This window comes from Brassica napus, chromosome C1, assembly GCF_020379485.1.
Source record: "Brassica napus cultivar Da-Ae chromosome C1, Da-Ae, whole genome shotgun sequence".
NCBI lineage: Eukaryota > Viridiplantae > Streptophyta > Magnoliopsida > Brassicales > Brassicaceae > Brassica > Brassica napus.
In genome coordinates, this window is record NC_063444.1 from 19,035,791 (window position 1) to 19,057,092 (window position 21,302).

General features: G+C 41.0%; 2 protein-coding genes and 1 non-coding gene across 5 annotated transcripts; 1 reads left to right on the forward strand and 2 right to left on the reverse strand.

The window, feature by feature from the left end:
• Positions 1-8,924: 8,924 nt before the first annotated feature.
• On the reverse strand, positions 8,925-10,271 carry LOC106370030. Its single transcript, XM_013810110.2, has one exon. It carries the CDS (start codon positions 10,269-10,271, stop codon positions 8,925-8,927), a length of 1,347 nt encoding a protein of 448 aa, XP_013665564.2.
• Positions 10,272-10,733: 462 nt separating this feature from the next.
• On the forward strand, positions 10,734-10,840 carry LOC125581150. The gene has a single exon (XR_007318861.1). It is a non-coding gene; the product is annotated as a small nucleolar RNA R71 (small nucleolar RNA).
• A 2,898-nt stretch (positions 10,841-13,738) lies between these two features.
• On the reverse strand, positions 13,739-21,269 carry LOC111212460 (choline-phosphate cytidylyltransferase 2-like). Of its 3 annotated transcripts, XM_048744915.1 has the most exons (9): positions 20,997-21,269; positions 20,898-20,923; positions 15,186-15,273; positions 14,990-15,085; positions 14,872-14,914; positions 14,644-14,799; positions 14,465-14,533; positions 14,246-14,356; positions 13,739-14,156 (listed from the first exon to the last, which is right to left on the reverse strand). In XM_048744915.1, the coding sequence occupies exons 1-9, from the start codon at positions 21,131-21,133 to the stop codon at positions 13,968-13,970; spliced, it is 915 nt and encodes a 304-aa protein (XP_048600872.1). In that variant the 5' UTR covers positions 21,134-21,269; the 3' UTR covers positions 13,739-13,967. The 3 variants fall into 3 exon arrangements, with proteins under 3 accessions (XP_048600872.1, XP_048600873.1, XP_048600874.1); XM_048744916.1 differs by lacking the exon at positions 20,898-20,923 and having other exon boundaries at positions 20,997-21,227; XM_048744917.1 differs by lacking the exons at positions 20,898-20,923; positions 20,997-21,269 and adding an exon at positions 15,342-15,579.
• Positions 21,270-21,302: the final 33 nt, after the last annotated feature.

Consider the following 21,302-nt stretch of genomic DNA (forward strand, 5'->3'; position numbering starts at 1 on the left):
CCAAGACAGTTCGACTCATTGGTTCATACACTAAATACGGTAATGGGAAGGAAACACTGACTCTGAAGGAAGTAACCAGTTCTACTTATGCCAAGGAAGTTGAGCTAAAGGAAAAGGGGCTCATTGGAAAGGCTAAGTCAAATGCAGAAGGTTTGGTTGTGACCAGGGGTAGACCTGAGAGGAAGGGTTATGGTCAGTCAAGTGAAAGATCCAAGAGTAGGGATTCAAGGTCTAAATCTAGACCAAAGAATCAACATAAAGCTAGAGAATGTTGGATATGTGGGAAGGAAGGACACTTCAAGAAAGATTATCCTGAAAGAAAGAATGGGAGAGCAGCTGATTCCGCAAATGTCGCTCAGGAAAAGGAGTTTCCTATGATCTTGACAGCAAGTGAAAAGACCCCAAGAGTGAGTGGGTCATGGATTCTGGATGTACATTCCACATTACACCAGATAGAGATGTTTTATTTGACTTCAAGGAGATTGATGGTGGAAAGGTATTAATGGGAAATAATACTTTCAGTGAAGTCAAAGGTATGGGCAAGCTGAAGATCATAAACTCAGAAGGAGCTACGGTTATCTTGACTGTGGTGAGATACATGCCAACCATGAGCAGGAACCTCATCTCTTATGGCCAGTTAGAAAAGAGCGGTTGCAAGTATGAAGGAGAAGACTTCATAGTTACTTTCTACAAGAATGGCCAGAAGGTGATTTCTGGGAAATATAAAGATGGGCTGTATTATTTGCAAGGATCGATGGTGAAAGGAGAAGCATCTGTTGTCAGAGCTGATTTGAACTTGACAAACAAATGGCACTCAAGGTTAGGGCACATGAGTCTTAAGAACATGAATCTTCTGGTCAAAGGAGGTTATCTAGACTCAAAGGAGGTCCACACTTTAGATTTCTGTGAGGAGTGTGTATTTGGAAAGTCCCACAAGCAAAGCTTTCTAGTGGGCAAACACACTACAAAAGGTATTCTTGAATACATTCACAGTGATCTATGGGGCTCGGTTTTGAATGAGCCAACTCTGTCAGGATGTAAATACTTTCTTACATTCATCGATGATTACTCAAGAATGGCCTTGATCAGGTTCTTAAGGAGTAAAGATGAGGTGTTCGAGAATTTTTTTCAGAATGGAAGGTACTTGTGGAAAATCAAACAAAGAAGAAGATAAAGTGTCTAAGGAAAAATAATGGACTGGAGTTCTGCAACAATCTGATGGATAAGCTTTGTCAAGACTCATGGATTAAACGACACATGACTTGCGTTTATACTCGGCAGCAGAATGGAGTGTCTGAGAGGATGAACATGACAATAGCAGCTAAGATTAGGTGTATGTTGGCAGAAAAAAGAATGTAGAAGAAGTTCTGGGCTGAGGAAGCGTCGACTGCAGTTTATCTGATAAACATGTCTCCTAATGCATCTTTGAGGTTTCAGATTCCAGAAGAAGTGTGGTCAGGGTCAAAGGTTGATTACAGTCATCTTAGGTGGTTTGGTTGTGTTGCTTATGTACACAGAACAATTGAAAAGTTAGGTCCAAGAGCTGTTAAGGGATTCTTCATGGGTTACCCATAGGGTACTAAAGGTTACAGCGTGTGGTTACCAGAAGAGGAAAAGTGTACTATCAGCAGGAATGTAGTCTTTGATGAGGATAAGCTGTATAAAGATCAAGGTCAGATGGAAGCAACTAGCTCTAAGAAGAAGAAAAAGTTACTGTTAGCACTGATCTTATTCAAAGGCCGACTACAAGTGATATATTGTGTTTTTGGCACATTATACGTATGTCTTACAAATAGTTTTCAAGGTTTTATCGAGTCTTTTTAGTCCCCTTTGAGTCATAACAGGTCTAGAGTTGTATTGGATGGGAAATGGACCAGCTAGAGGAAAAGAAGAGAAAAAAGTATGATTTGGAGTCTTTCGCGCAAAACAGCCAACCGGAGGAGCATGAGTGCCTGTTCCAGCGACAGAGATAAAAAAAAGAAAGTTTCCAAATATTTCGGGATTTTCCCTAGATTTCCTATTTTCTTCTTCTAGCCGCTTGTGGCTCCTATATATATAGTTTCCTACTTATTATTTTAGACCTACCTCAGTTTTACGCAAAAAAGACCTGAGAGAGAGCTTGTGATTTGCGATTTACTACTTATAAGGGAGACGGCTCCATCTATCTCCTAGAGAAGATTATCCTGAACCCTCTGATTCCTATTATTTATTATATGCAGTATTATTCAGAAATCATGCTTCTCTGTTCTTGTGTTATGTCTGAGTAGTCACCAAGTTAGTTTAGGGTTCTAGGGTTTTGGATTCGTGAGCTAAGCATAGATAAGTCATCTTGAGATTGTCTACATTCATATCTGTTCTTATTGATTGCATTGAACTGATCACTTAGTGCATGAATTAGGGTTAATCGGTTTAGCTAACCGTTGATTGATAACCTGACATGATTTGAATGAGCTTGCATCCCTAATCAGCGAGAGTAGATATTAGGGTGTATTGTGAACATATCGGACTTGATCTCTAAGGCTTGCCATCGTGTCTTGATCTAAACAAGAGTTTAGGCATCAAGATTGTCTCGCAAAGGAATCAACACCACGAGAGTGGGTTGATTCAATCAGAGTGATCCGAATTTAGACTTGTTATAAACTGAACTTGAATAATTGCTTGGTTCGCGAACTCCTTGCCTGAAAAGAAACCCTAGACTAGCGCCTTTAATCAATTTGAAAACAACCTAATCTTGTTACTTGTTCCTTACGTTATTCACATCTTCTTAAAACCCCTACTTCGTTTTAGCTTAATTCTGATCCCATAAAGATAAAGTGTGAACTGGTTCTCTGGAATTGAATCTAAAAATATTACAACTACACTGTTAACTTGACAGTAGATTAAGATCCAATTATAGGGTTGGCAGTTCAAAAATTACCATCCAAATCCAAATATGAGGAAAAACCCGCATCTTTTCTCGTACAAGACCAAACCAGATAACCCCAACGACAAATCTCAAGGAAATCAGTTCCAAAACACTGGATATCAGAAGCCATACTTCCAGAATCAGAATCAGAATCATAATCAGAATGGGAAGATGTTCATCCTCAGCCAGGCTCAGAATCAATTTCAGAACCGGCAGAATAATCAACAGGCTACTCCTGCAACCGCGAGCGGTCCGCCAGATGAGCTTAAGGGAATGATGCAACAACTTCTGCAAGGTCAACATATTCAAGGAAAAGCACTGAAACAGGTTACAACCGAGATAAACCCTCGGGTGGACAACATGTTCACGGAATTGAATTCCAAATACGATGCTGTAGCGAGCCACATAAGGCAGATGGACGTTCAGATTGCTCAAACTGCTGAAACAATAAAAAGGCAACAGGGAACACTCCCAGGGAACACATACAAGAATCCCAAAGACTGTAACGCAGTGGATCTGAGAAGTGGAAGACATCTATCAGATCCTGCCCACAAGAAGCTCACTACTCAAGAGAAGGGAAATCAGAAAGAGGGAGAACCACATTCGCATGAGGATGTCCACGATGACGATCATGAACCGGAGCCGCCAACAAACCGCTGAACCAGTAGCCCCCATGACGCAAGAACAACCTGTTCCAACACGCGTCTACATTCCAAAAGTTCCCTATCCAGTCCCTGCTAAGAAATCACGCAAGGATTGCGAAGAGATGAAGTGCAAAAAGATGCTAAAATAGTTGAACGTTAAGTTCTCTCTCATGGATGCTATTCAGATGATTCCTTCAATGCGCAGGCTTGTGAAAGGGCTGATCTCCGGGAAAACTTCTGCAGACAGCGACATCATGATGGTCTCGAAAGAATGCAGCGCAGTCCTTCAAAACAGAACAGTCAGGAAATTGGAAGATCCTGCAAAATTTGTCCTATCTGTTCAGATTGGAAAGACAGTCTTCGCTTGTTCTTTATGCGATTTGGGTTCCAGTGTGAATCTCATGTCCTAATCAATTGCAAAACGCATGGGACTAACCAACTTCAAGCCAACCAGGATTTCTTTAGTGTTCGCAGACAGATCAGTTAAGTTGCTAGTAGGTGTTCTTAAAGATCTACAAGTTCAAATTGGTAACACCACTGTTCCTGCAGACTTTGTGGTTCTAGAGCTCGAAGATGAACCAAAAGACCCTCTCATCCTGGGCCGTCCTTTCATGTGCACAGCTGGTGCAATAATTGACGTCTGCAACGGGACGATTGATTTCCAACTGGGAGATATTGTGATGAAGTTCGAGATGGATGAGCTTCTCAAACGACCTATGCTAGATGGTCAGAACTTCACGATTAGCGACGAGAATGCTGCCTTGACCCCTCAACAAGGGATGATCGAAGAAATCCTTGTAGATGATCCTTTGGAAGTAGCTCTGATACGAGTATAGTCTGAGCAGAACACGTGCAACGTTGATGCCGACGGATACGAAAAGATGCTAGACTCGTGTGAAATCATCGAGAAGCCGGTCGCTTTTCTAAGTCTGGGGGAAACGAGAAATCAGATTTCACAAGGAGGAGCAGCTGCTCCTAAAAAGCTGACCAAACCAACCTGCCAGCTCGATGATTCGTGGAGCGAACTCAAGGCTCCAAAGATCGAATTAAAGTCCCTTCCAGCGGGACTCAGGTATGCGTTTCTTGGACCTAATTCAACATACCCTGTTATCGTGAACTCTGAGCTTAATAATGTGGAAACTGCTAAACTATTGTGTGAATTGAGAAAATACCGCAAGGCAATAGGATATTCATTAGCTGATATTCCCGGTATTTCACATGATTTATGCATGCATAGAATACACCTAGAAGATGAATCGATGACTTCTGTAGAACATCAGAGGCGGTTAAACCCAAATTTAAAAGATGTTGTTAAGAAAGAGATAATGAAACTTCTAGAAGCTGGTGTAATTTATGCTATTTCTGATAGTAAGTGGGTTAGTCCTGTTCATGTAGTTCCTAAGAAAGGGGGTATCACTGTAGTTGCTAATGAAAAGAATTAATTGATACCCACTAGGACAGTAACCGGTCACCGTATGTGTATTGATTTTCAAAAATTAAATACGGCGACACGTAAGGATCACTTCCCGCTCCCATTTATTGATCAAATGCTTGAGAGATTGGCAAACCACCCATATTACTGCTTCTTAGATGGTTATTCAGGTTTCTTTCAGATTCCCATTCACCCAGACGATCACGAGAAGATGACCTTCACATGTCCTTACAGCACCTTTGCCTACAGGAGAATGCTGTTTGGTTTGTGCAACGCTCCCGCGACATTCTAGCATTGCATGATGTCTATTTTTACTGACCTAATTGAGGATATAATGGAAGTCTTCATGGACGATTTTAGCGTCTATGGGAACTCCTTTTCTGTGTGTTTGTCAAAATTATGTAGGGTCCTTCAGTGCTGCGAGGAAAAGCATCTCGTTTTGAATTGGGAGAAGTGTCACTTCATGGTGCGAGATGGGATCGTTCTCAGTCACAAAATCTTCGAAAAGGGGATCGAAGTGGACAAGCAAAGATAGAAGTGATGATGAGCTTACAACCTCCAAACTCTGTCAAAGGAATCAAGAGTTTCCCAGGACATGCTGGCTTTTACAGAAGATTCATTAAGGACTTTTCCAAAATCGCAAGATCACTTACTCGCCTGCTCTGCAAGGAGACAAGATTTGAGTTCGACAGCGATTGTTTGTCAGCCTTCCACACGATCAAAGGAGCTCTAGTCAGCGCACCCATCGTGCAACCACCAGACTGGGAGCTCCCATTCAAGATCATGACAGACGCAAGCGACTTCGCACTTGGAGCTGTGCTAGGACAACGAAAAGACAAGAAGCTTCACGTGATCGATTGTGCGAGCATGACATTAGATGAAGCTCAGTGTCGCTATGCAACTACAGAAAAGGAACTTCTAGCGATTGTCCGTACCCCATCGACCATGCCTTGACGCTACACGGTCCAACGTCCTGGTGGACCTAAGCCGGATCAGCCCGAGGCTGCACTTCCACCAACGCCCTGGTGGACCTTATATATCTTAGAACTTTGGTAGGCTAAGTGTCTAATTTCATCCAGCTCGTTAAGCTGCATTAGTTTTTTTTTGGCAGCTGGTTTGATGTCGAAATTTAATAGTTTTATAGCCCATGCTGCCTTATGTTCTAGCTCAACTGGTAAGTGACAGGATTTCCCATAGAGTAGGTGAAATGGGGTCGTTCCCAATGGAGTTTTGAATGCAGTCCGTTAAGCCCAGAGTGCATTGTCTAGTTTCCTAGACCAAACTTTCCTGGAGGTCCCTACAATCTTTTCTAAGCTTTCCTTGATCTGCCGATTTGAGACTTCCACCTATCCACTTGTATGTGGATGGTAGGGTGTGGCAACTCTATGGTTTACTCTTTACTTTGGAGTAATCTGTCGAAAATTTTGTTGATGAAATGGGTTTTGTCGTCACTTATGACTACTCGAGGTATTCCAAATCTTGGGAAGATAATGCTTTTGAAAAGTTTGATGACTATAGACGCGTCGTTCGTTGGGGACGCTACTGCTTCTACCCATTTCGATATATAATCAACAACGACTAGTATGTATTTGTTCCCGTACGAAGAAGGGAAAGGGCCCATGAAATCTATTCTCCAACAATCAAAGACTTCTACCTCTAGAATAGATTTATGTTTCATTTCATGTCTTTTACTGATTTTCCCACTTTGTTGGCATCTGTCGCATTGTGTTATGAATGCATGAGCATCGCGAAACATGGTCGGCCACCAAAATCCCGCCTGAAGGATTTTTGACACTGTTTTAAAGGTTGCAAAATGTCCAGCGTAGTCGGATCAATGGCATTGGAATAAAATATCAGGGATTTCAGTTTCGGCGACGCAACGTCTATATATCCCGTCAGAGCAATGTTTGTAGAGATATGGCTTGTCCCAGTGATATCTCCTAACTTCTCTCAAAAATTTCTTTCTTGTATACCGTCTTAAACCTTCAGGTTCTACGTCATCAGCTAGATAGTTCACTATGTCAGCGTACCAATGTCTATCGCGTAAAATTTTTTAGATTGCGTGCACTTCCCGACTCAGACTTCCGTCTACGGGAGAGTCATGTTCAGGAGGTATGGTGTTGAAGGCAATATTGATCATCGGGAGTGTCGATCGACATAGCATCGTCGGCGTCCATCGACGGCTCCTCGGATGTGAGACATATGTTTCCAAAGAATGAATCTGTTCGGTAAACGTTTTATATTGGTAAGAAATCGTCGATGGGAACGTCATCGTCTATTCATATCCGAGAAAGGTGATCGGCGATTCCGTTTTCTACTCCTCTTTTATCTTTCATCTTGATGTCGAATTCTTGAAGTAGAAGGATTCATCGCAGGAGTCGTGGCTTTGCGTCTTTCTTCTGCATTAAATATTTTATTGCAGCTTGGTCGTTGTGGACTATCACACGCGAACCGACTAGATATTGCCGGAATTTTTCAAATGCATAGACTACAGCAAGTAGTTCTTTTTCTGTTGTTGCATAATTCCTTTGTGCCTCGTCGAGTGTTTGACTGGCATAGTAAACAGCAAGTAGCATTTTGTCTTTCCTTTGGCCTAAACCTGCGCCTACGGCGAAATCACTCGCATCACACATAATTTCGAAAGGAAGATTCTAGTCAGGTGCTTGTACAATGGGGGCAGTTATCAAGGCTTTCTTTATTTCCTCAAAAGACTTTACGCATTCTGGTGTGAAGTCAAATTTAACTTCTTTACAGAGGAAGGCTGTCAGTGGTCTAGCGATTTTACTAAAATCTTGTATAAACATCCTGTAAAATCCGTCATTTTCGAGAAAACTTCTTACGTCTTTCACGTTTGTAGGTGCAGGCAAGCCGGTCATTACCTCAATTTTTGCTCGATCGACTTCTATACGAGCAGCGGATACTTTATGTCCTAGGACGATTCCATCGTTAACCATGAAGTGGCATTTTTCCCAATTCAGAACTAGGTTCTTTTCCTCACACTTGCCAAAACTTTACATAGGTTATCGAGATAATTTTTGAAACGAGATCCATATACTGAGAAATCGTCCACAAAGACTTCCATGATATCTTCTATCATCTCCGTAAAGATTGACATCATGCATCGTTGGAAAGTGGCAGGGGCATTACATAGACCGAATGGCATTCTGCGGTATGTGAATGTTCCGTAAGGGCACGTAAAAGTGGTCTTTTCTTGATCGTCAGGATGTATAGGGATTTGGAAAAATCCAGAGTATCCGTCTAGAAAACAGTAGTATTGGTTATTCGCTAATCTTTCTAACATTTGGTCAATGAAAGGTCAAGGTAAGTGATCTTTTCTAGTGGCGGCGTTCAGTTTTATGTAATCGATGCATCCGATGTCCGGTGACAATGCGCGTAGGGATTAGTTCATTTTTATCATTCCTCACCACTGTAATTCCACCTTTCTTAGGCACAACATGCACTGGGCTCACCCAGTTGCTATCTGAAATTAGGTAGATGACTCCAGCATCTAAGAGTTTGATAATTTCTTTCTTAACAACTTCTTTTAAGTTCGGGATTAGCCTCCTTTGGTGTTCCACAGACGATTTGGAATCGTCATCTAAGTGAATTCGGTGCATGCACAGGTTCGGAGATATCCCAGGAATATCCTCGAGAGAGTATCTGAGGGCTCTCCTATATTTGTGCAGTTTTATTAATAGCATCGCAAGTTCTCCATTGGTTAGGTTGGCATTTAGGATTACGGGGTAGGAATTTTTATAGAGAAAAGCATATTTAAGTCCGGTAGGTAGTTGCTTTAACTCAATTTTTGGTGCTTTTTCGGGATCCCAATCTTCTGGGGAAGATTTTTGTCGAGCGATGGCATCCTTTAAATATCGATCGACATTGATTTCCGAAGTCACGTCCTCTACTTCATCGACATTTGCTTTTTCTATACTTGCGTCCATTAATCGCATGTATTCATCAGCCCTCCTGTCGACACTAAATGTTTCCTCTTCGGTAGATGTAAGCATTTTTTTTCCAGAGGATCATCTGAGCATAGGTCTACGAAGGATTCTTCAGCCAGCTCAGAGATATCGTCCATGTAGGAGATCTGTTTATCGATTAAGGGTCGTTTTATCATTTTTTCCATATCGAAGGTCATTGGAATGTTTCCAATGTTTAAACATATCTGACCCTCCTTGACGTCGATGACCGCACCAGCTGTAGCTAGAAATGGTCTACCCAAAATAAGGGGATCTTTCGGTTCGTTCTGGTATTTCAGCACAACGAAATTCGTTGGTACGTGACAGTCGTTAATCCTTATTGACACGTCATCAAGTACTACCTCAAGTACTCTAACGGATCTATCGGCAAGAACCAAAGTTATTTTGGTTGGTTTGAATTTGTCGTATCCCAGGGATATCGTGACAGAGTGCGGCATGAGGTTCACGCTGGAACCTAGGTCACAAAGGGATCGAGGAAGACTTTTATTTCGTATATTGCAATCCAAAACAAAGCTGCCCGGATTGGGCCACTTGATCGGAGTTTCGCCTTGGATTATTGCACTCACTTCCTCCGAAACCATCATGACGCTGTGCTCAGCGGCTGGGAAGCTGTTGGATACCATGTCTTTTACATATTTCTTTATTGAAGGTGATACTTTTATGACATCACTCAATGGCATTTCCAACGTGATTTTATCGAATGCTTTCTTGCAGATCGCCTTATCTAATTCTCGCTTAGTTTGCGTCTTATTAGGAGGAAAAGGTGGTAAAGTCCTATACACTCTCTCTACGGCTGGTTCAGCAGAAGTCGAGCGTCGATCGACATTGTTTCCAGTTTGTCGATCGATATTTACCGTAGTTGGTCGATCAACGTTGTTTCCTTTTTGTCGATCTATTTCCACTTCTTCTTCCAACTCCTCTTCTTCCTCCTCGAGGTCGATAGCCGCTTCCTCAGTGTTGGACCGTCCTTTTTCTCGAGAAGTTTCTAATTCTGGGTTGGGACTATCCAGAATTATCGGCAGTGATCTACTGTCGCCGGTCTTTTCAACTTCAGCGGGTTTTTCTGCATGGTTGATTTCTATTGTGCTCGGGATGAGGCGTTTTCCGCTCCTTAGCAACACAACATTAACTTGACGCTTCGGATTCGCGTCAGTTCGCCCAGGGAGACGTACCATTTCTCTTTTGATGGCGGTCGCATTCTCCGCTACTTGACTCTCCAGTCTCTTAATGTGTTCACTTAAAGCGTCGAACTTTCTCATCAGCTCACTGTAGATTATGTTTATCTTTCCATTCATGTCAGTGGCCATTTTGCGATTTCCCGTGAAAGTTTGGTTTAGCCTAAATTTCGTTCTGCCTCTGCACGATCCCACAGTAGCATCGTAGTTTTGGGTAAAACTATCGGTGTTAGGATATAATACCTATCCTTCAAGGTTGTAATAACTACGAAATCCACCCGTTGTTCTAGTTCAGAAAGGGTATCATCGTCAATTTGGTAAATTCCAAATTGGTTTTGTTCCTCTAGAGCAGAATGAAGTGTGTCTAGAGACTCTTTGATTTTGGCTAAATGTGGCCCATCCATTGAGTCGACTCTCTTTCCTCGCTCTACGTCCATCATTTCGTAGGATTTACCCGTAGCTACATCCTTGATCAAACGCTTCGCCTCTTCAGGGTTCCCGGTACTGAAGCTCCCTTCACTGGCTGTGTCAAGCATGATTTGGTAATGCAAGTTAATACCTCCGTAAAAGGTATTAATGAGTTGTGGTTCTGAATAGCCATGGTGGGGGCATTCAAGCTGGTAACTCTTGAATCTCTCCCAAGCGTTCTTGAATGATTCTCGTGGATCTTGGCGGAATGCAGATATTTTCTTCCTTATATCCCAGTAACGCGTCTCATCGAAGAAGTGATTAATGAAGGTATTCCTTATTTCCTTCCAGCACGTCAAAGAGCCTGCTGGTAGTTGGTCCAGCCATTTTCTGACGTCGCCCTCTAAGGAAAATGAAAAAAGTTTACAGTGATTGTACTCGTCATCCATCATATCTTCTAGATATTTGATGTGATCTTGTGGGTGTTCTGAGACGGTTCCACGAAAAGGATTCTGACGTACCAAGAATAAGTATTCGAGGCTAACCTCGGATTTCTTGGTATCATCTTTGGATAGTTTAATGGCGGACCTATTGGAATAGGTCCTGCCAGGGTTTAAGTAGTCTTGCAGAGGCAATTTTATTTCATTATCTCTTTTTAAGATCAAATTAATTTTAACAGGGATTGCAGTCCCCTGTTCATTTATGATTCTGTTAATTGCGTTGCTTAGTTGACATTTAGGTTCTCCTAGGACTACTCCCTCATTAGCATTATTGGTAAGAGAAGACTTACTTGCTTCCGGCGGGGCGTCGTCGATCGATGTTTGATGTGCAGCGTCGATCGATTTTTCTGTCGACTCGTCGCTCGATGTTGTTGTTGTTTCGTCGATCGATGTCAGGCCAAAATCCATATCTTCCATCTTAAGTACATGTGTCAGCAGGATAAGAGGGAAAACTTTTTCAAATTTAGTAACAAAAATCTAGACTAAGTTCTAAACTTAATCTAATGGTAATAAGAAAGAGTCTCCGGCAACGGCGCTAAATTTGATATCACTCAAATTACCCTAAGGAGTGAATTACTCTCTCAAATAAGAGTATCAGATGTAGTACTTATGGATCGAATCCACAGAAACTCTAGGATTACGCAGTAGATTTATAGCCTTCGAATTAGAGTTAGATTTAGAGATTTTTAAAGCAGTAAATGAATTGACGAGCAAAGTTATTGCTCGATTGATTTGTTTTGAGGTTGTTAACAGTTGGGAGAATGGTTAGATTCAGATATAATCTCAGGTATGATAAGTAAATAATTTAATTTGGGTTTTTAGGGGTTTATTGATATTAATTGTTCTCGAACTCAAACTTAGATATAATCAATCGGATTATCTAATCTGGATCTCGGGTTTCAACTATCGTATGTTAATCGCGAGAAAGTGTCGACTGATGATTCATAAAGAATAACGGTCGATACACCTTTCAAAGTATCGACCGACAGAACTATTGTTGCGTCGATGGACGCTTCTTCCAGAAAGCTTTACGAACAGGTTTGATTTGTGTTCTCTAATCTTCTAGACCAACCCTCGTCTGTATCTGGTTAATTAGATCATACTAGTTTGTTTTCAGGTATTGAGTCAAGCAATGGCTTGATCCCAATTAATCCTATGATCTAAGTTTAAAGGGTGACCAATCCTAAACTTAGCTTTAAGAACAACTAGACGAAGAACTATGTTTTAAACACCATAGCAACAGTTTAAGTTAGCATTACATGTATCAACCTATTGAGAAACTTAAACCTGACAGCAAGGACTACTCAGACATATTCATGAAACACATAGTTATGATGGTCTGACTAATACTTAATTAAAGTGAAAAACAAGAGTAAGCAATAAAGTAAATGAAAACAAAGGAGTTCAAGATCTTCTATATTTTGTAGTTCAGAACTATCTCTCCTATCTTAAGCTCTCTCTCCAATGGTGGTTTTTTGCTTCACTCCAAACTAGGTCACCAAAAAGGTCTCTAGGCAAGTTTGCCTCTAAAATGATACAAAACCCAAATAATATATAGCTTAACAGGCGGTCAGAGACTTAGAATGTAATTATTGAAACTTTTGTGAAACTTGCAATCTTCTAATTTGTCATTAACTCGCGGGTGGCCTCACCGTCGATCGATGAGAAGAGCTTTCCATCGATCGATATTTCTTGGTAACCGTCGGTCGATATTCTGGATAAATAATCGACCATCTTTTATTTCCAGCAAAGCTCAAAAGGTCTCCAAATACATCATTTTCCTCTAATAAATACATGAACCTGTAATTGCTCCAAAAGACTCTATATAATAGTAAATATAACTTAAAATACTTATATACCATGGCTAATAATGGGTAAAATCCATGGTCTATAAGTTCACGACAACAAACCTGATCAATACCAAATTATGTTTGAATTCATGTCAATGAACCATCAGCTTCAAATCCTTTGGAAAATGCATCAGCTTCAAATCCTTTGGAAAATGTTTTTCCGCTATCATAAGATGAACTAGATCACCCTTTTCAACTATAAAACACAAAGGAAATTTGTTCCACAAGATGAACATAGAGAGGAAAAAGATGATAACTACACCACTATATTGACAAAAATATAGCTTCATCAAGCTTACAACTCCATATTTCTCAAGAAAATGTGTATCCATAAGCATACTTTGATTGAAATAGAGGATGAACCACATCTTTTATTAGTACAAAATCTTGGACCAAAGAGACTCCTCTTAAAAGGATATAATGATCAGACCAAAAGAGAAACCTTTTGCGAGCCATTTGAATATTGTATTGACATGAAACACCTTATGAGGTAAATGTACATTGATCTTTATTTCCATAGAGATTTACAAAACTGTTGTATTTTCTTAGACAACGAAATAGCACCGTGGAGGAGTATTTTGAAGAGATAAAAGAGGTTAAGGAGGAAAAGCTAAATTCTTTTCGTTCCTCATGCATATTCTGAATTTCTTATTTCTCGATCTGATTTTTTTTTAAGCTATGTTTGTCACTACTTTTTTTTTTCCAAAAAATCAACCTTCTATGTTTCTGTCCCGCTAGTCTCTCCTCTACCTTGTGTTCATTTCTATTATCCAAAACCATAGTCTCGTAAACTTTTAATTTCTTTTGAAACCTTCAAATCATAATATTAAGAAACATTTGGTGGACATTTATATGTATTTCTATTTCTATGTATGGTCTACATGTAATCATTTGGAGTGATTGATAAATTCTACATCAGTGACATTTGAGTCTCAGAAACAAGTACAGATTTGGAAGTAAAGTTTTCATGTATTCACTTGAACATAATAAAAAATTCTAGTCCATAACTGTGGAATCTGTTACACTTGGTCTTCCGCATCTGGAAATTCTTGAATGATGAACCAAAACTCTCATTTCATCACTATCCCATTCTCTGTGTTGCCCTTCTCATTTAAGAAACCTTCCTGATCATGATAGTTTTCATCCCCTTCTGCAACCTCATCCTCATCAGAAATTTCTTCGCTCTCATCATCCTCTTCGGCATCTTCTGATTCCTGCCTCAGTAGCCGTTGCTGGATCCCATCTCTGATGGCTGTTCCCTGAGAAAAAAAAACATCCATCCAGACATGAGTGATGTATGGAAACACTTGAAATCTCAAAAGTTGAGAGAATCAATCCTTTTGCTTACCATTTTATGACAACCTTCCTCAAACATTTCAAGAAACCCAGCAACCCAACGATCAGCATTTTCAACCCACTCATTGCGGTGCATCCCAGCAGTTTTTGCTACGGTTTGTATCTGCACAAAAAAGAAAAAATATTCAGGATTTTAAAAGTTATTTACACTATACCAAGCAGGGCATCAGAAGCAACATCATTAACAAATTAAAGAATCCTCAGTTCCCACCTTTTCTTGTTGTTCTTTCACTTTCTCTTGTAGTTTCTTCAGTTTCACGTTCACTCTAAGCCTCTTCTCCTGTTTGTATTAAACAAGCCCATCACAATATGTTAGTGCATCATGAATATGTTAGTGCATCATTTTGGATAGTAATACCATTACTACATCAAAAAGAACGGAGAGCGTGCCTTAACGAAGCTGACACCGAGCTCTTCTCTTGAATATCCTCGGTCCAAGTTACGCAACACATACTGATTATAATCTTTCACAATTCTCATGATTATATCTGATGTCGATATCCCCTCTGTTCGTTTAGTTTCTTTAAACTTCCCAATGGACTTTACCTGCAGATACCAAGCCCAAACTCCCTAAGAAACAATATGAATGAGAAGAGATAACCAAAGGAAGAAACTTACAAACTCATAGACATCGTTTCCAGCTCCACTAGCATCCGCATATCTAAGAAAAAAAAACATGACATAAGAGTTAAAAACTAAAGACAGAACAACACAAAGCATTAAACCTTAAGCTTACGGAAGAGCATCATGAGCTACGTAGTCGATCTGATGCTTATCGAGAAACTCGGTGGTGAGAACCCATGGTGCATCTGGAATCACTTCATCGACCCACCTTGTTTACCATATAAATAATTTTAAACTCAAAAACAAAACAAAAACTCAACAAAATAAAGACAATCTCCGTGGTGTGTGTGTGTGTGTTTCCACATTACTTGCAATGTCGGAGAGATTCATAGCGTTCGGACTCTGTCATCACGGTCTTTCCTTTGAATTTGTTTGTGATCTCGTCGTTACAACATCCTGTTGACATGAAGAATTAAACAAAGGGAAGTAGTGGAGGAAGTGGGAGAAGTGGCCATATCACTTACCAAATGGGGAGGAATAGCTAGTCCACTACTAGTTAGTGGAAGAAGTGGGAGGAGTGGCCATATCACTTACCAAATGGGGAGGAATGGCTAGTCCACTACTAGTTAGTGGAAGAAGTGGGAGGAGTGGCCATATCACTTACCAAATGGGGAGGAGTGGCTAATCCACTACTAGTTATTTATTCTTCCACCATTGAGTGCTTATTGCTTTTGTTTCCTTTAAATACACCATGTATGTTACACAATTAAACACACAATTCAATACAAACATTTCTTTCATTCTCTCAATCTCACAAATCCTCTCATTCTCTTAAATTCTCAAATTTCTCTTCTCTCTCAAATACTTACGGTTACTTCACTCCTTTTTACTTTGTTCGTGTGCTTCATCACGGTTAAAACACTTAGAAGCTCTCATAATCTCACAAATTATCATGGTATCAGAGCAAGGTTCAATCTTGAAACCTTTCTAAATTCCGCAAAATCAAAACTCTGTTTCTAGTTCTTAAACTCTACCTCTGACCAAGTAAATCCCCAAGATGGAGAACAACAACAACAATAACAACAACCGCATCAGCATACCTGTGACCCTGAAGGGGATTAACTACCTCTTGTGGGCCAGGATGGTGAAGATTGCCCTTGGAGGAAAGGGTTTGTGGAGTCATGTCTCAGCAGAAGCAGCTCCAAAACAAACCACCCAAGGAGAAGATGGACAGGAGATTGTGGTAGCTACTGATGAAGACAAATGGGCTCAGGAAGATCTCATGGTTCTCACAGTGCTCCTTAGCTCCCTAGAACCCGCCATCATGGAGTCTTACTCCTACTGTGAAACTACCAAGCAGCTGTGGGATACACTCTACAAAGTGTATGGAAATACCTCCAACCTTACAAGGGTCTTTGAAGTAAAAAGAGCTATCAATACCCTCAACCAAGGAGATATGGAGTTCCAGCCTCACTTTGGCAAGTTCCGGTCTCTTTGGGCAGAGATGGAACTACTCAGACCACATACTACCGACCCCGCCACTCTCTTAACCAGGCGTGAAGAGGACAGAGTGTTTGGACTACTGCTCACGCTTAATCCATCTTATGGGAGCTTAATCAAGCACATCCTGAGAGCTGACAAGTTACCTGACCTGGATGAAGTATGCGCTCAAATTCAGAAGGAAGAAGGCTCTGTGGGCTTATTTGGAGGCAAGGGAGACTTAAACATGGCACATCAAGCTGAACGAGCCGTGTCAAACAAGGCAGCTTACAAGCTAGATGAGAAGAAAAACTTGACATGCGATCACTGCAAGAAGAAGGGCCACATGAAGGACAAATGCTGGATACTACATCCGCACCTCAAGCCCAACAAATTTAGGGACAACCGCCCTCAATACCAAGATGCAAGAGCCAATTTCTCAACTGATGGTGCTGAGCCAACAACACCAATCACCATGGGTATAAGCAACCTAGGTGTGGGAAGAGCTACTGCCTCCACATCAGGCTATGCCACGCCAAGAGCCAATCTAGATGAGACCATCAAGAAGTCTGACTTAACCGCTCTCATCAAGGCTCTCAAGGAATCTGGTATATCTAAAACTCTTGGTATCTCCCTTAATACTTCTCACAATGCAAATGGTTCTATGAATAATTTTAAATCGGCTAAGCCCTTAGTTATAGACTCTGGTGCTTCTCATCACATGATAAGTGATTTAGAACTGATTAAGAACATAGAACCGGCTTTAGGAAATGTGATGATAGCAAATGGAGATAAAATTCCAATAAAAGGTGTAGGTGAACTTAGATTGTTTGATAAAGAATCTAAAGCTTTCTATATGCCTACATTTGCCTCAAATCTACTGTCTGTTAAAAAAGTAACTAATGATCTCAATTGTCAAGTTACTTTCACGCCTAACAATGTATACTTTCAGGATATTGATTCTAGTAAGTTGCTTGGCAAAGGTGTTACCAAGGGAGACTTGTACTTACTTGAGGACACAAGACCTGTATCTCAATTATCGTGTGTGTTTCATTCTGTTTCTGAATTCCCTAAAGATGAAATCTGGCATGCTAGACTAGGACATCCCCATTCTCGTGCCTTGAACATCCTGTTGCCTAGTATTTCTTTTAAAAATGAGTGTGAAGCGTGTATATTAGGAAAACATTGCAGAACTGTGTTTCCTAAATCAAAAACCCAATATGAAAACTGCTTTGATTTGATTCACTCTGATGTGTGGACTGCTCCATGTGTATCTAGAGAACAACATAAATATTTTGTGACATTCATTGATGAAAAATCTAAATACACATGGATCACTTTGTTGCAATCTAAGGATAGGGTGCTAGAAGCATTTAAAAATTTTCAGAACTATATTACTAACCATTTCAATGTTAAGATTAAAATTCTTAGATCAGATAATGGTGGTGAATATACTAGCACAGCCTTCAAACAACATCTAGCCTCACATGGAATCATTCAACAAACCAGCTGTCCTTACACACCCCAACAAAATGGTGTGGCTGAAAGAAAGAATAGACACTTGATGGAAGTGGCAAGGAGTATGATGTTCCATACAAATGTACCCAAGCGGTTTTGGGGGGATGCAGTAGTCACAGCCACCTACCTAATCAACCGCACACCTACAAGAGTCCTCTTTGATGCCACCCCATATGAGGTACTAAACAAATCTAGACCATCAATTGATCATTTGCGTGTGTTTGGGTGTGTGTGCTTTGTTTTGATTCCAGGAGAACTAAGAAACAAACTGGAGGCAAAGAGCACAAAGGCAATGTTCATTGGATACTCTACGCACCAAAAGGGGTACAAATGCTATGTACCAGAGACAAGGAGAGTCCTAGTATCCAGAGATGTTAAGTTCATGGAATCCAAGGCCTATTATGATGAGAAGAGTTGGGAGGAACTCAAAGATCTATCTCATTCTGCCTCGGACAGAGCTAACAACCTGAAGATTCTTATGGAAAGACTCGGCATTAACCTAGAAAAGGAACCAGAGAAAGGCCGGGACACTACTCCTTATAAAGAGACCATGGTTCATAACACTGAAGACTCTCATCCTGACCATGAAGGGGGGAATGAAGATCAACCGGCGCAAGCTCAACCTGAAGAAAACCCAGTATTATCTCATGATCAAGATGAGATGGGACAACCAGACACTGAAGCTCAAGAAGGAGAACCAAGCAGCAGTAATGAACCTGAGCAGACACAAGTCCTAAGGAGAAGTACAAGGATCAGAAGACCAGCCTCAGATTGGGTTAAAAATGATTTTGTTTACTACAATGCTCAAGCTGTGGCACATCCAGAAAGTGGATTATGCTCCCTAGCTCACTATCCAGAAGAACATCAAGTCTTTATGAGTTCATTGGACCTGGAATGGATACCAAGAACATATGCAGAAGCTATGGAAGATGATGAATGGAGGATATCGGTGGATGATGAAATGAGGGCCATGGAGAAGAACAACACCTGGTATGAGACAGAACTTCCAAAAGGGAAGAAAGCCGTGACCAGCAGACTCATACATACCATTAAGTATCTTGCAAATGGGAAGCCAGAAAGAAAGAAGACCAGACTGGTGGCAAGAGGATACACACAAGTGTATGGAGAGGACTATCTAGACACCTTTGCACCAGTGGCCAAGCTTCATACAATCCGGATTCTACTCTCATTAGCAGTGAACCTAGAATGGGACCTTTGGCAAATGGATGTGAAGAATGCTTTCCTGCAAGGAGAACTAGAAGATGAAGTGTATATGAAACCACCTCCGGGGATGGAAGAAATGGTGAAACCAGGGAATGTTCTTAGACTCAGAAAGGCAATCTATGGCTTGAAGCAATCACCAAGAGCTTGGTACCACAAGCTAAGCACTACATTGAATGGAAGGGGATTTGTGAAGTCTCAAGCGGATCACACACTCTTCACTCTCACCAGCAAGCAAGGAATTACGGTAATTCTAGTCTATGTGGATGACATCATCATCACGGGTAGTGACAAGGAGGGGATCAGTTTAACCAAGACATTTCTCAAGGCCGCATTTGACATCAAAGACCTGGGAGAACTGAAGTACTTCCTTGGCATTGAGATGTGCAGATCAAAGGAAGGATTATTCATGTCCCAAAGAAAGTATACCCTGGACATATTAAAGGAGGCAGGAGATCTTGGAGGAAGACATGCCAAGACACCACTTGAAGAAGGTTACAAGGTATTGCGAGAGGGGGAGTATGAAGACACTCCATTTGAAGATGTCAAGCAGTATAGACGGATGGTTGGGAAGCTGATCTATCTAACCATCACTCGGCCAGATGTGTGTTTCGCAGTTAATCAAGTGAGCCAGCACATGCAAACTCCCAAGGTTCATCACTGGAACATGGTGGAGAGGATTCTAAGATACTTAAGAGAAGCGCCAGGACAAGGTGTATGGATGGCTTGCAACAAGAACACTGAGGTGATAGGATACTGTGATGCAGATTGGGCTGGAGATAGAGTAGACAGAAGGTCAACCACCGGTTATTGTACATTCATTGGAGGGAATCTTGTCACTTGGAAGAGCAAGAAACAGAAAGTAGTATCTTGTTCAAGCGCAGAAGCAGAGTACAGATCAATGAGGAAGCTAACCAGTGAGCTTATCTGGATAAAGGGGCTTTTAGGCGACTTGGGAATTGAGATCACCTCTCCCATGACCATGCACTGTGACAACCAAGCCGCAATACACATTGCATCCAACTCAGTCTTTCATGAAAGGACAAAGCACATAGAAGTAGACTGCCACAAGGTCAGACAAGCAGTGGAGCAGCAAGTGATTCTCCCATGTTATACAAGAAGTGCGGATCAGCTGGCTGACATCTTCACCAAGGCGGCCAGTAGCAAAGTTTGTGAGTCCATTCTTCCAAGACTTGGACTCATAAACCTTCCATGTCAATGATCTCCTCACCGTGGAGTATTCTACTCTTTTTCCTTTGCTTGGTTTTTATCCCAAGTGGTTTTTCCAAGAAAAGTTTTAATGAGGGAATACTTCATGGCTTTCCAAGCTTGACACTCACTACTGTCAAGCTTGAGGGGGAGTGTTGACATGAAGAATTAAACAAAGGGAAGTAGTGGAGGAAGTGGGAGAAGTGGCCATATCACTTACCAAATGGGGAGGAATGGCTAGTCCACTACTAGTTAGTGGAAGAAGTGGGAGGAGTGGCCATATCACTTACCAAATGGGGAGGAATGGCTAGTCCACTACTAGTTAGTGGAAGAAGTGGGAGGAGTGGCCATATCACTTACCAAATGGGGAGGAGTGGCTAATCCACTACTAGTTATTTATTCTTCCACCATTGAGTGCTTATTGCTTTTGTTTCCTTTAAATACACCATGTATGTTACACAATTAAACACACAATTCAATACAAACATTTCTTTCATTCTCTCAATCTCACAAATCCTCTCATTCTCTTAAATTCTCAAATTTCTCTTCTCTCTCAAATACTTACGGTTACTTCACTCTTTTTTACTTTGTTCGTGTGCTTCATCACGGTTAAAACACTTAGAAGCTCTCATAATCTCACAAATTATCACATCCTACGAGCAGATACGTGTTCGGAAACCTAATTTGTTTCCGTTTCAATTAGAAACTGAATCATCTAATCATAACAAGAAAAAAATGAATGGGTACTTAACGATTTCTTGGCTTGTTCGATGGCCCGAGCGTGACCGAAGTGGAACAAATCATAGATCCCATCGGCGTAGACTCTAACCGGCAGGTTCGACGAAGCTGTTTCTTCTCCTGAAACCTTATCGTCACCGTTAATGGCCATTCTTCTTCTTCTTTCTTGATTTCTTTTTTTTTTTTGGTTTTCTTCTTAAATGTGTTGTTCTTGTTTCTTTAGTTTTCTATTGGCTCTCCCTCCAATCACGCAATTTTCTAAATAAATAATGATCTCTCATTTTCAGACAGAACTGAGATGGGGGGAGATAGATGTTTAG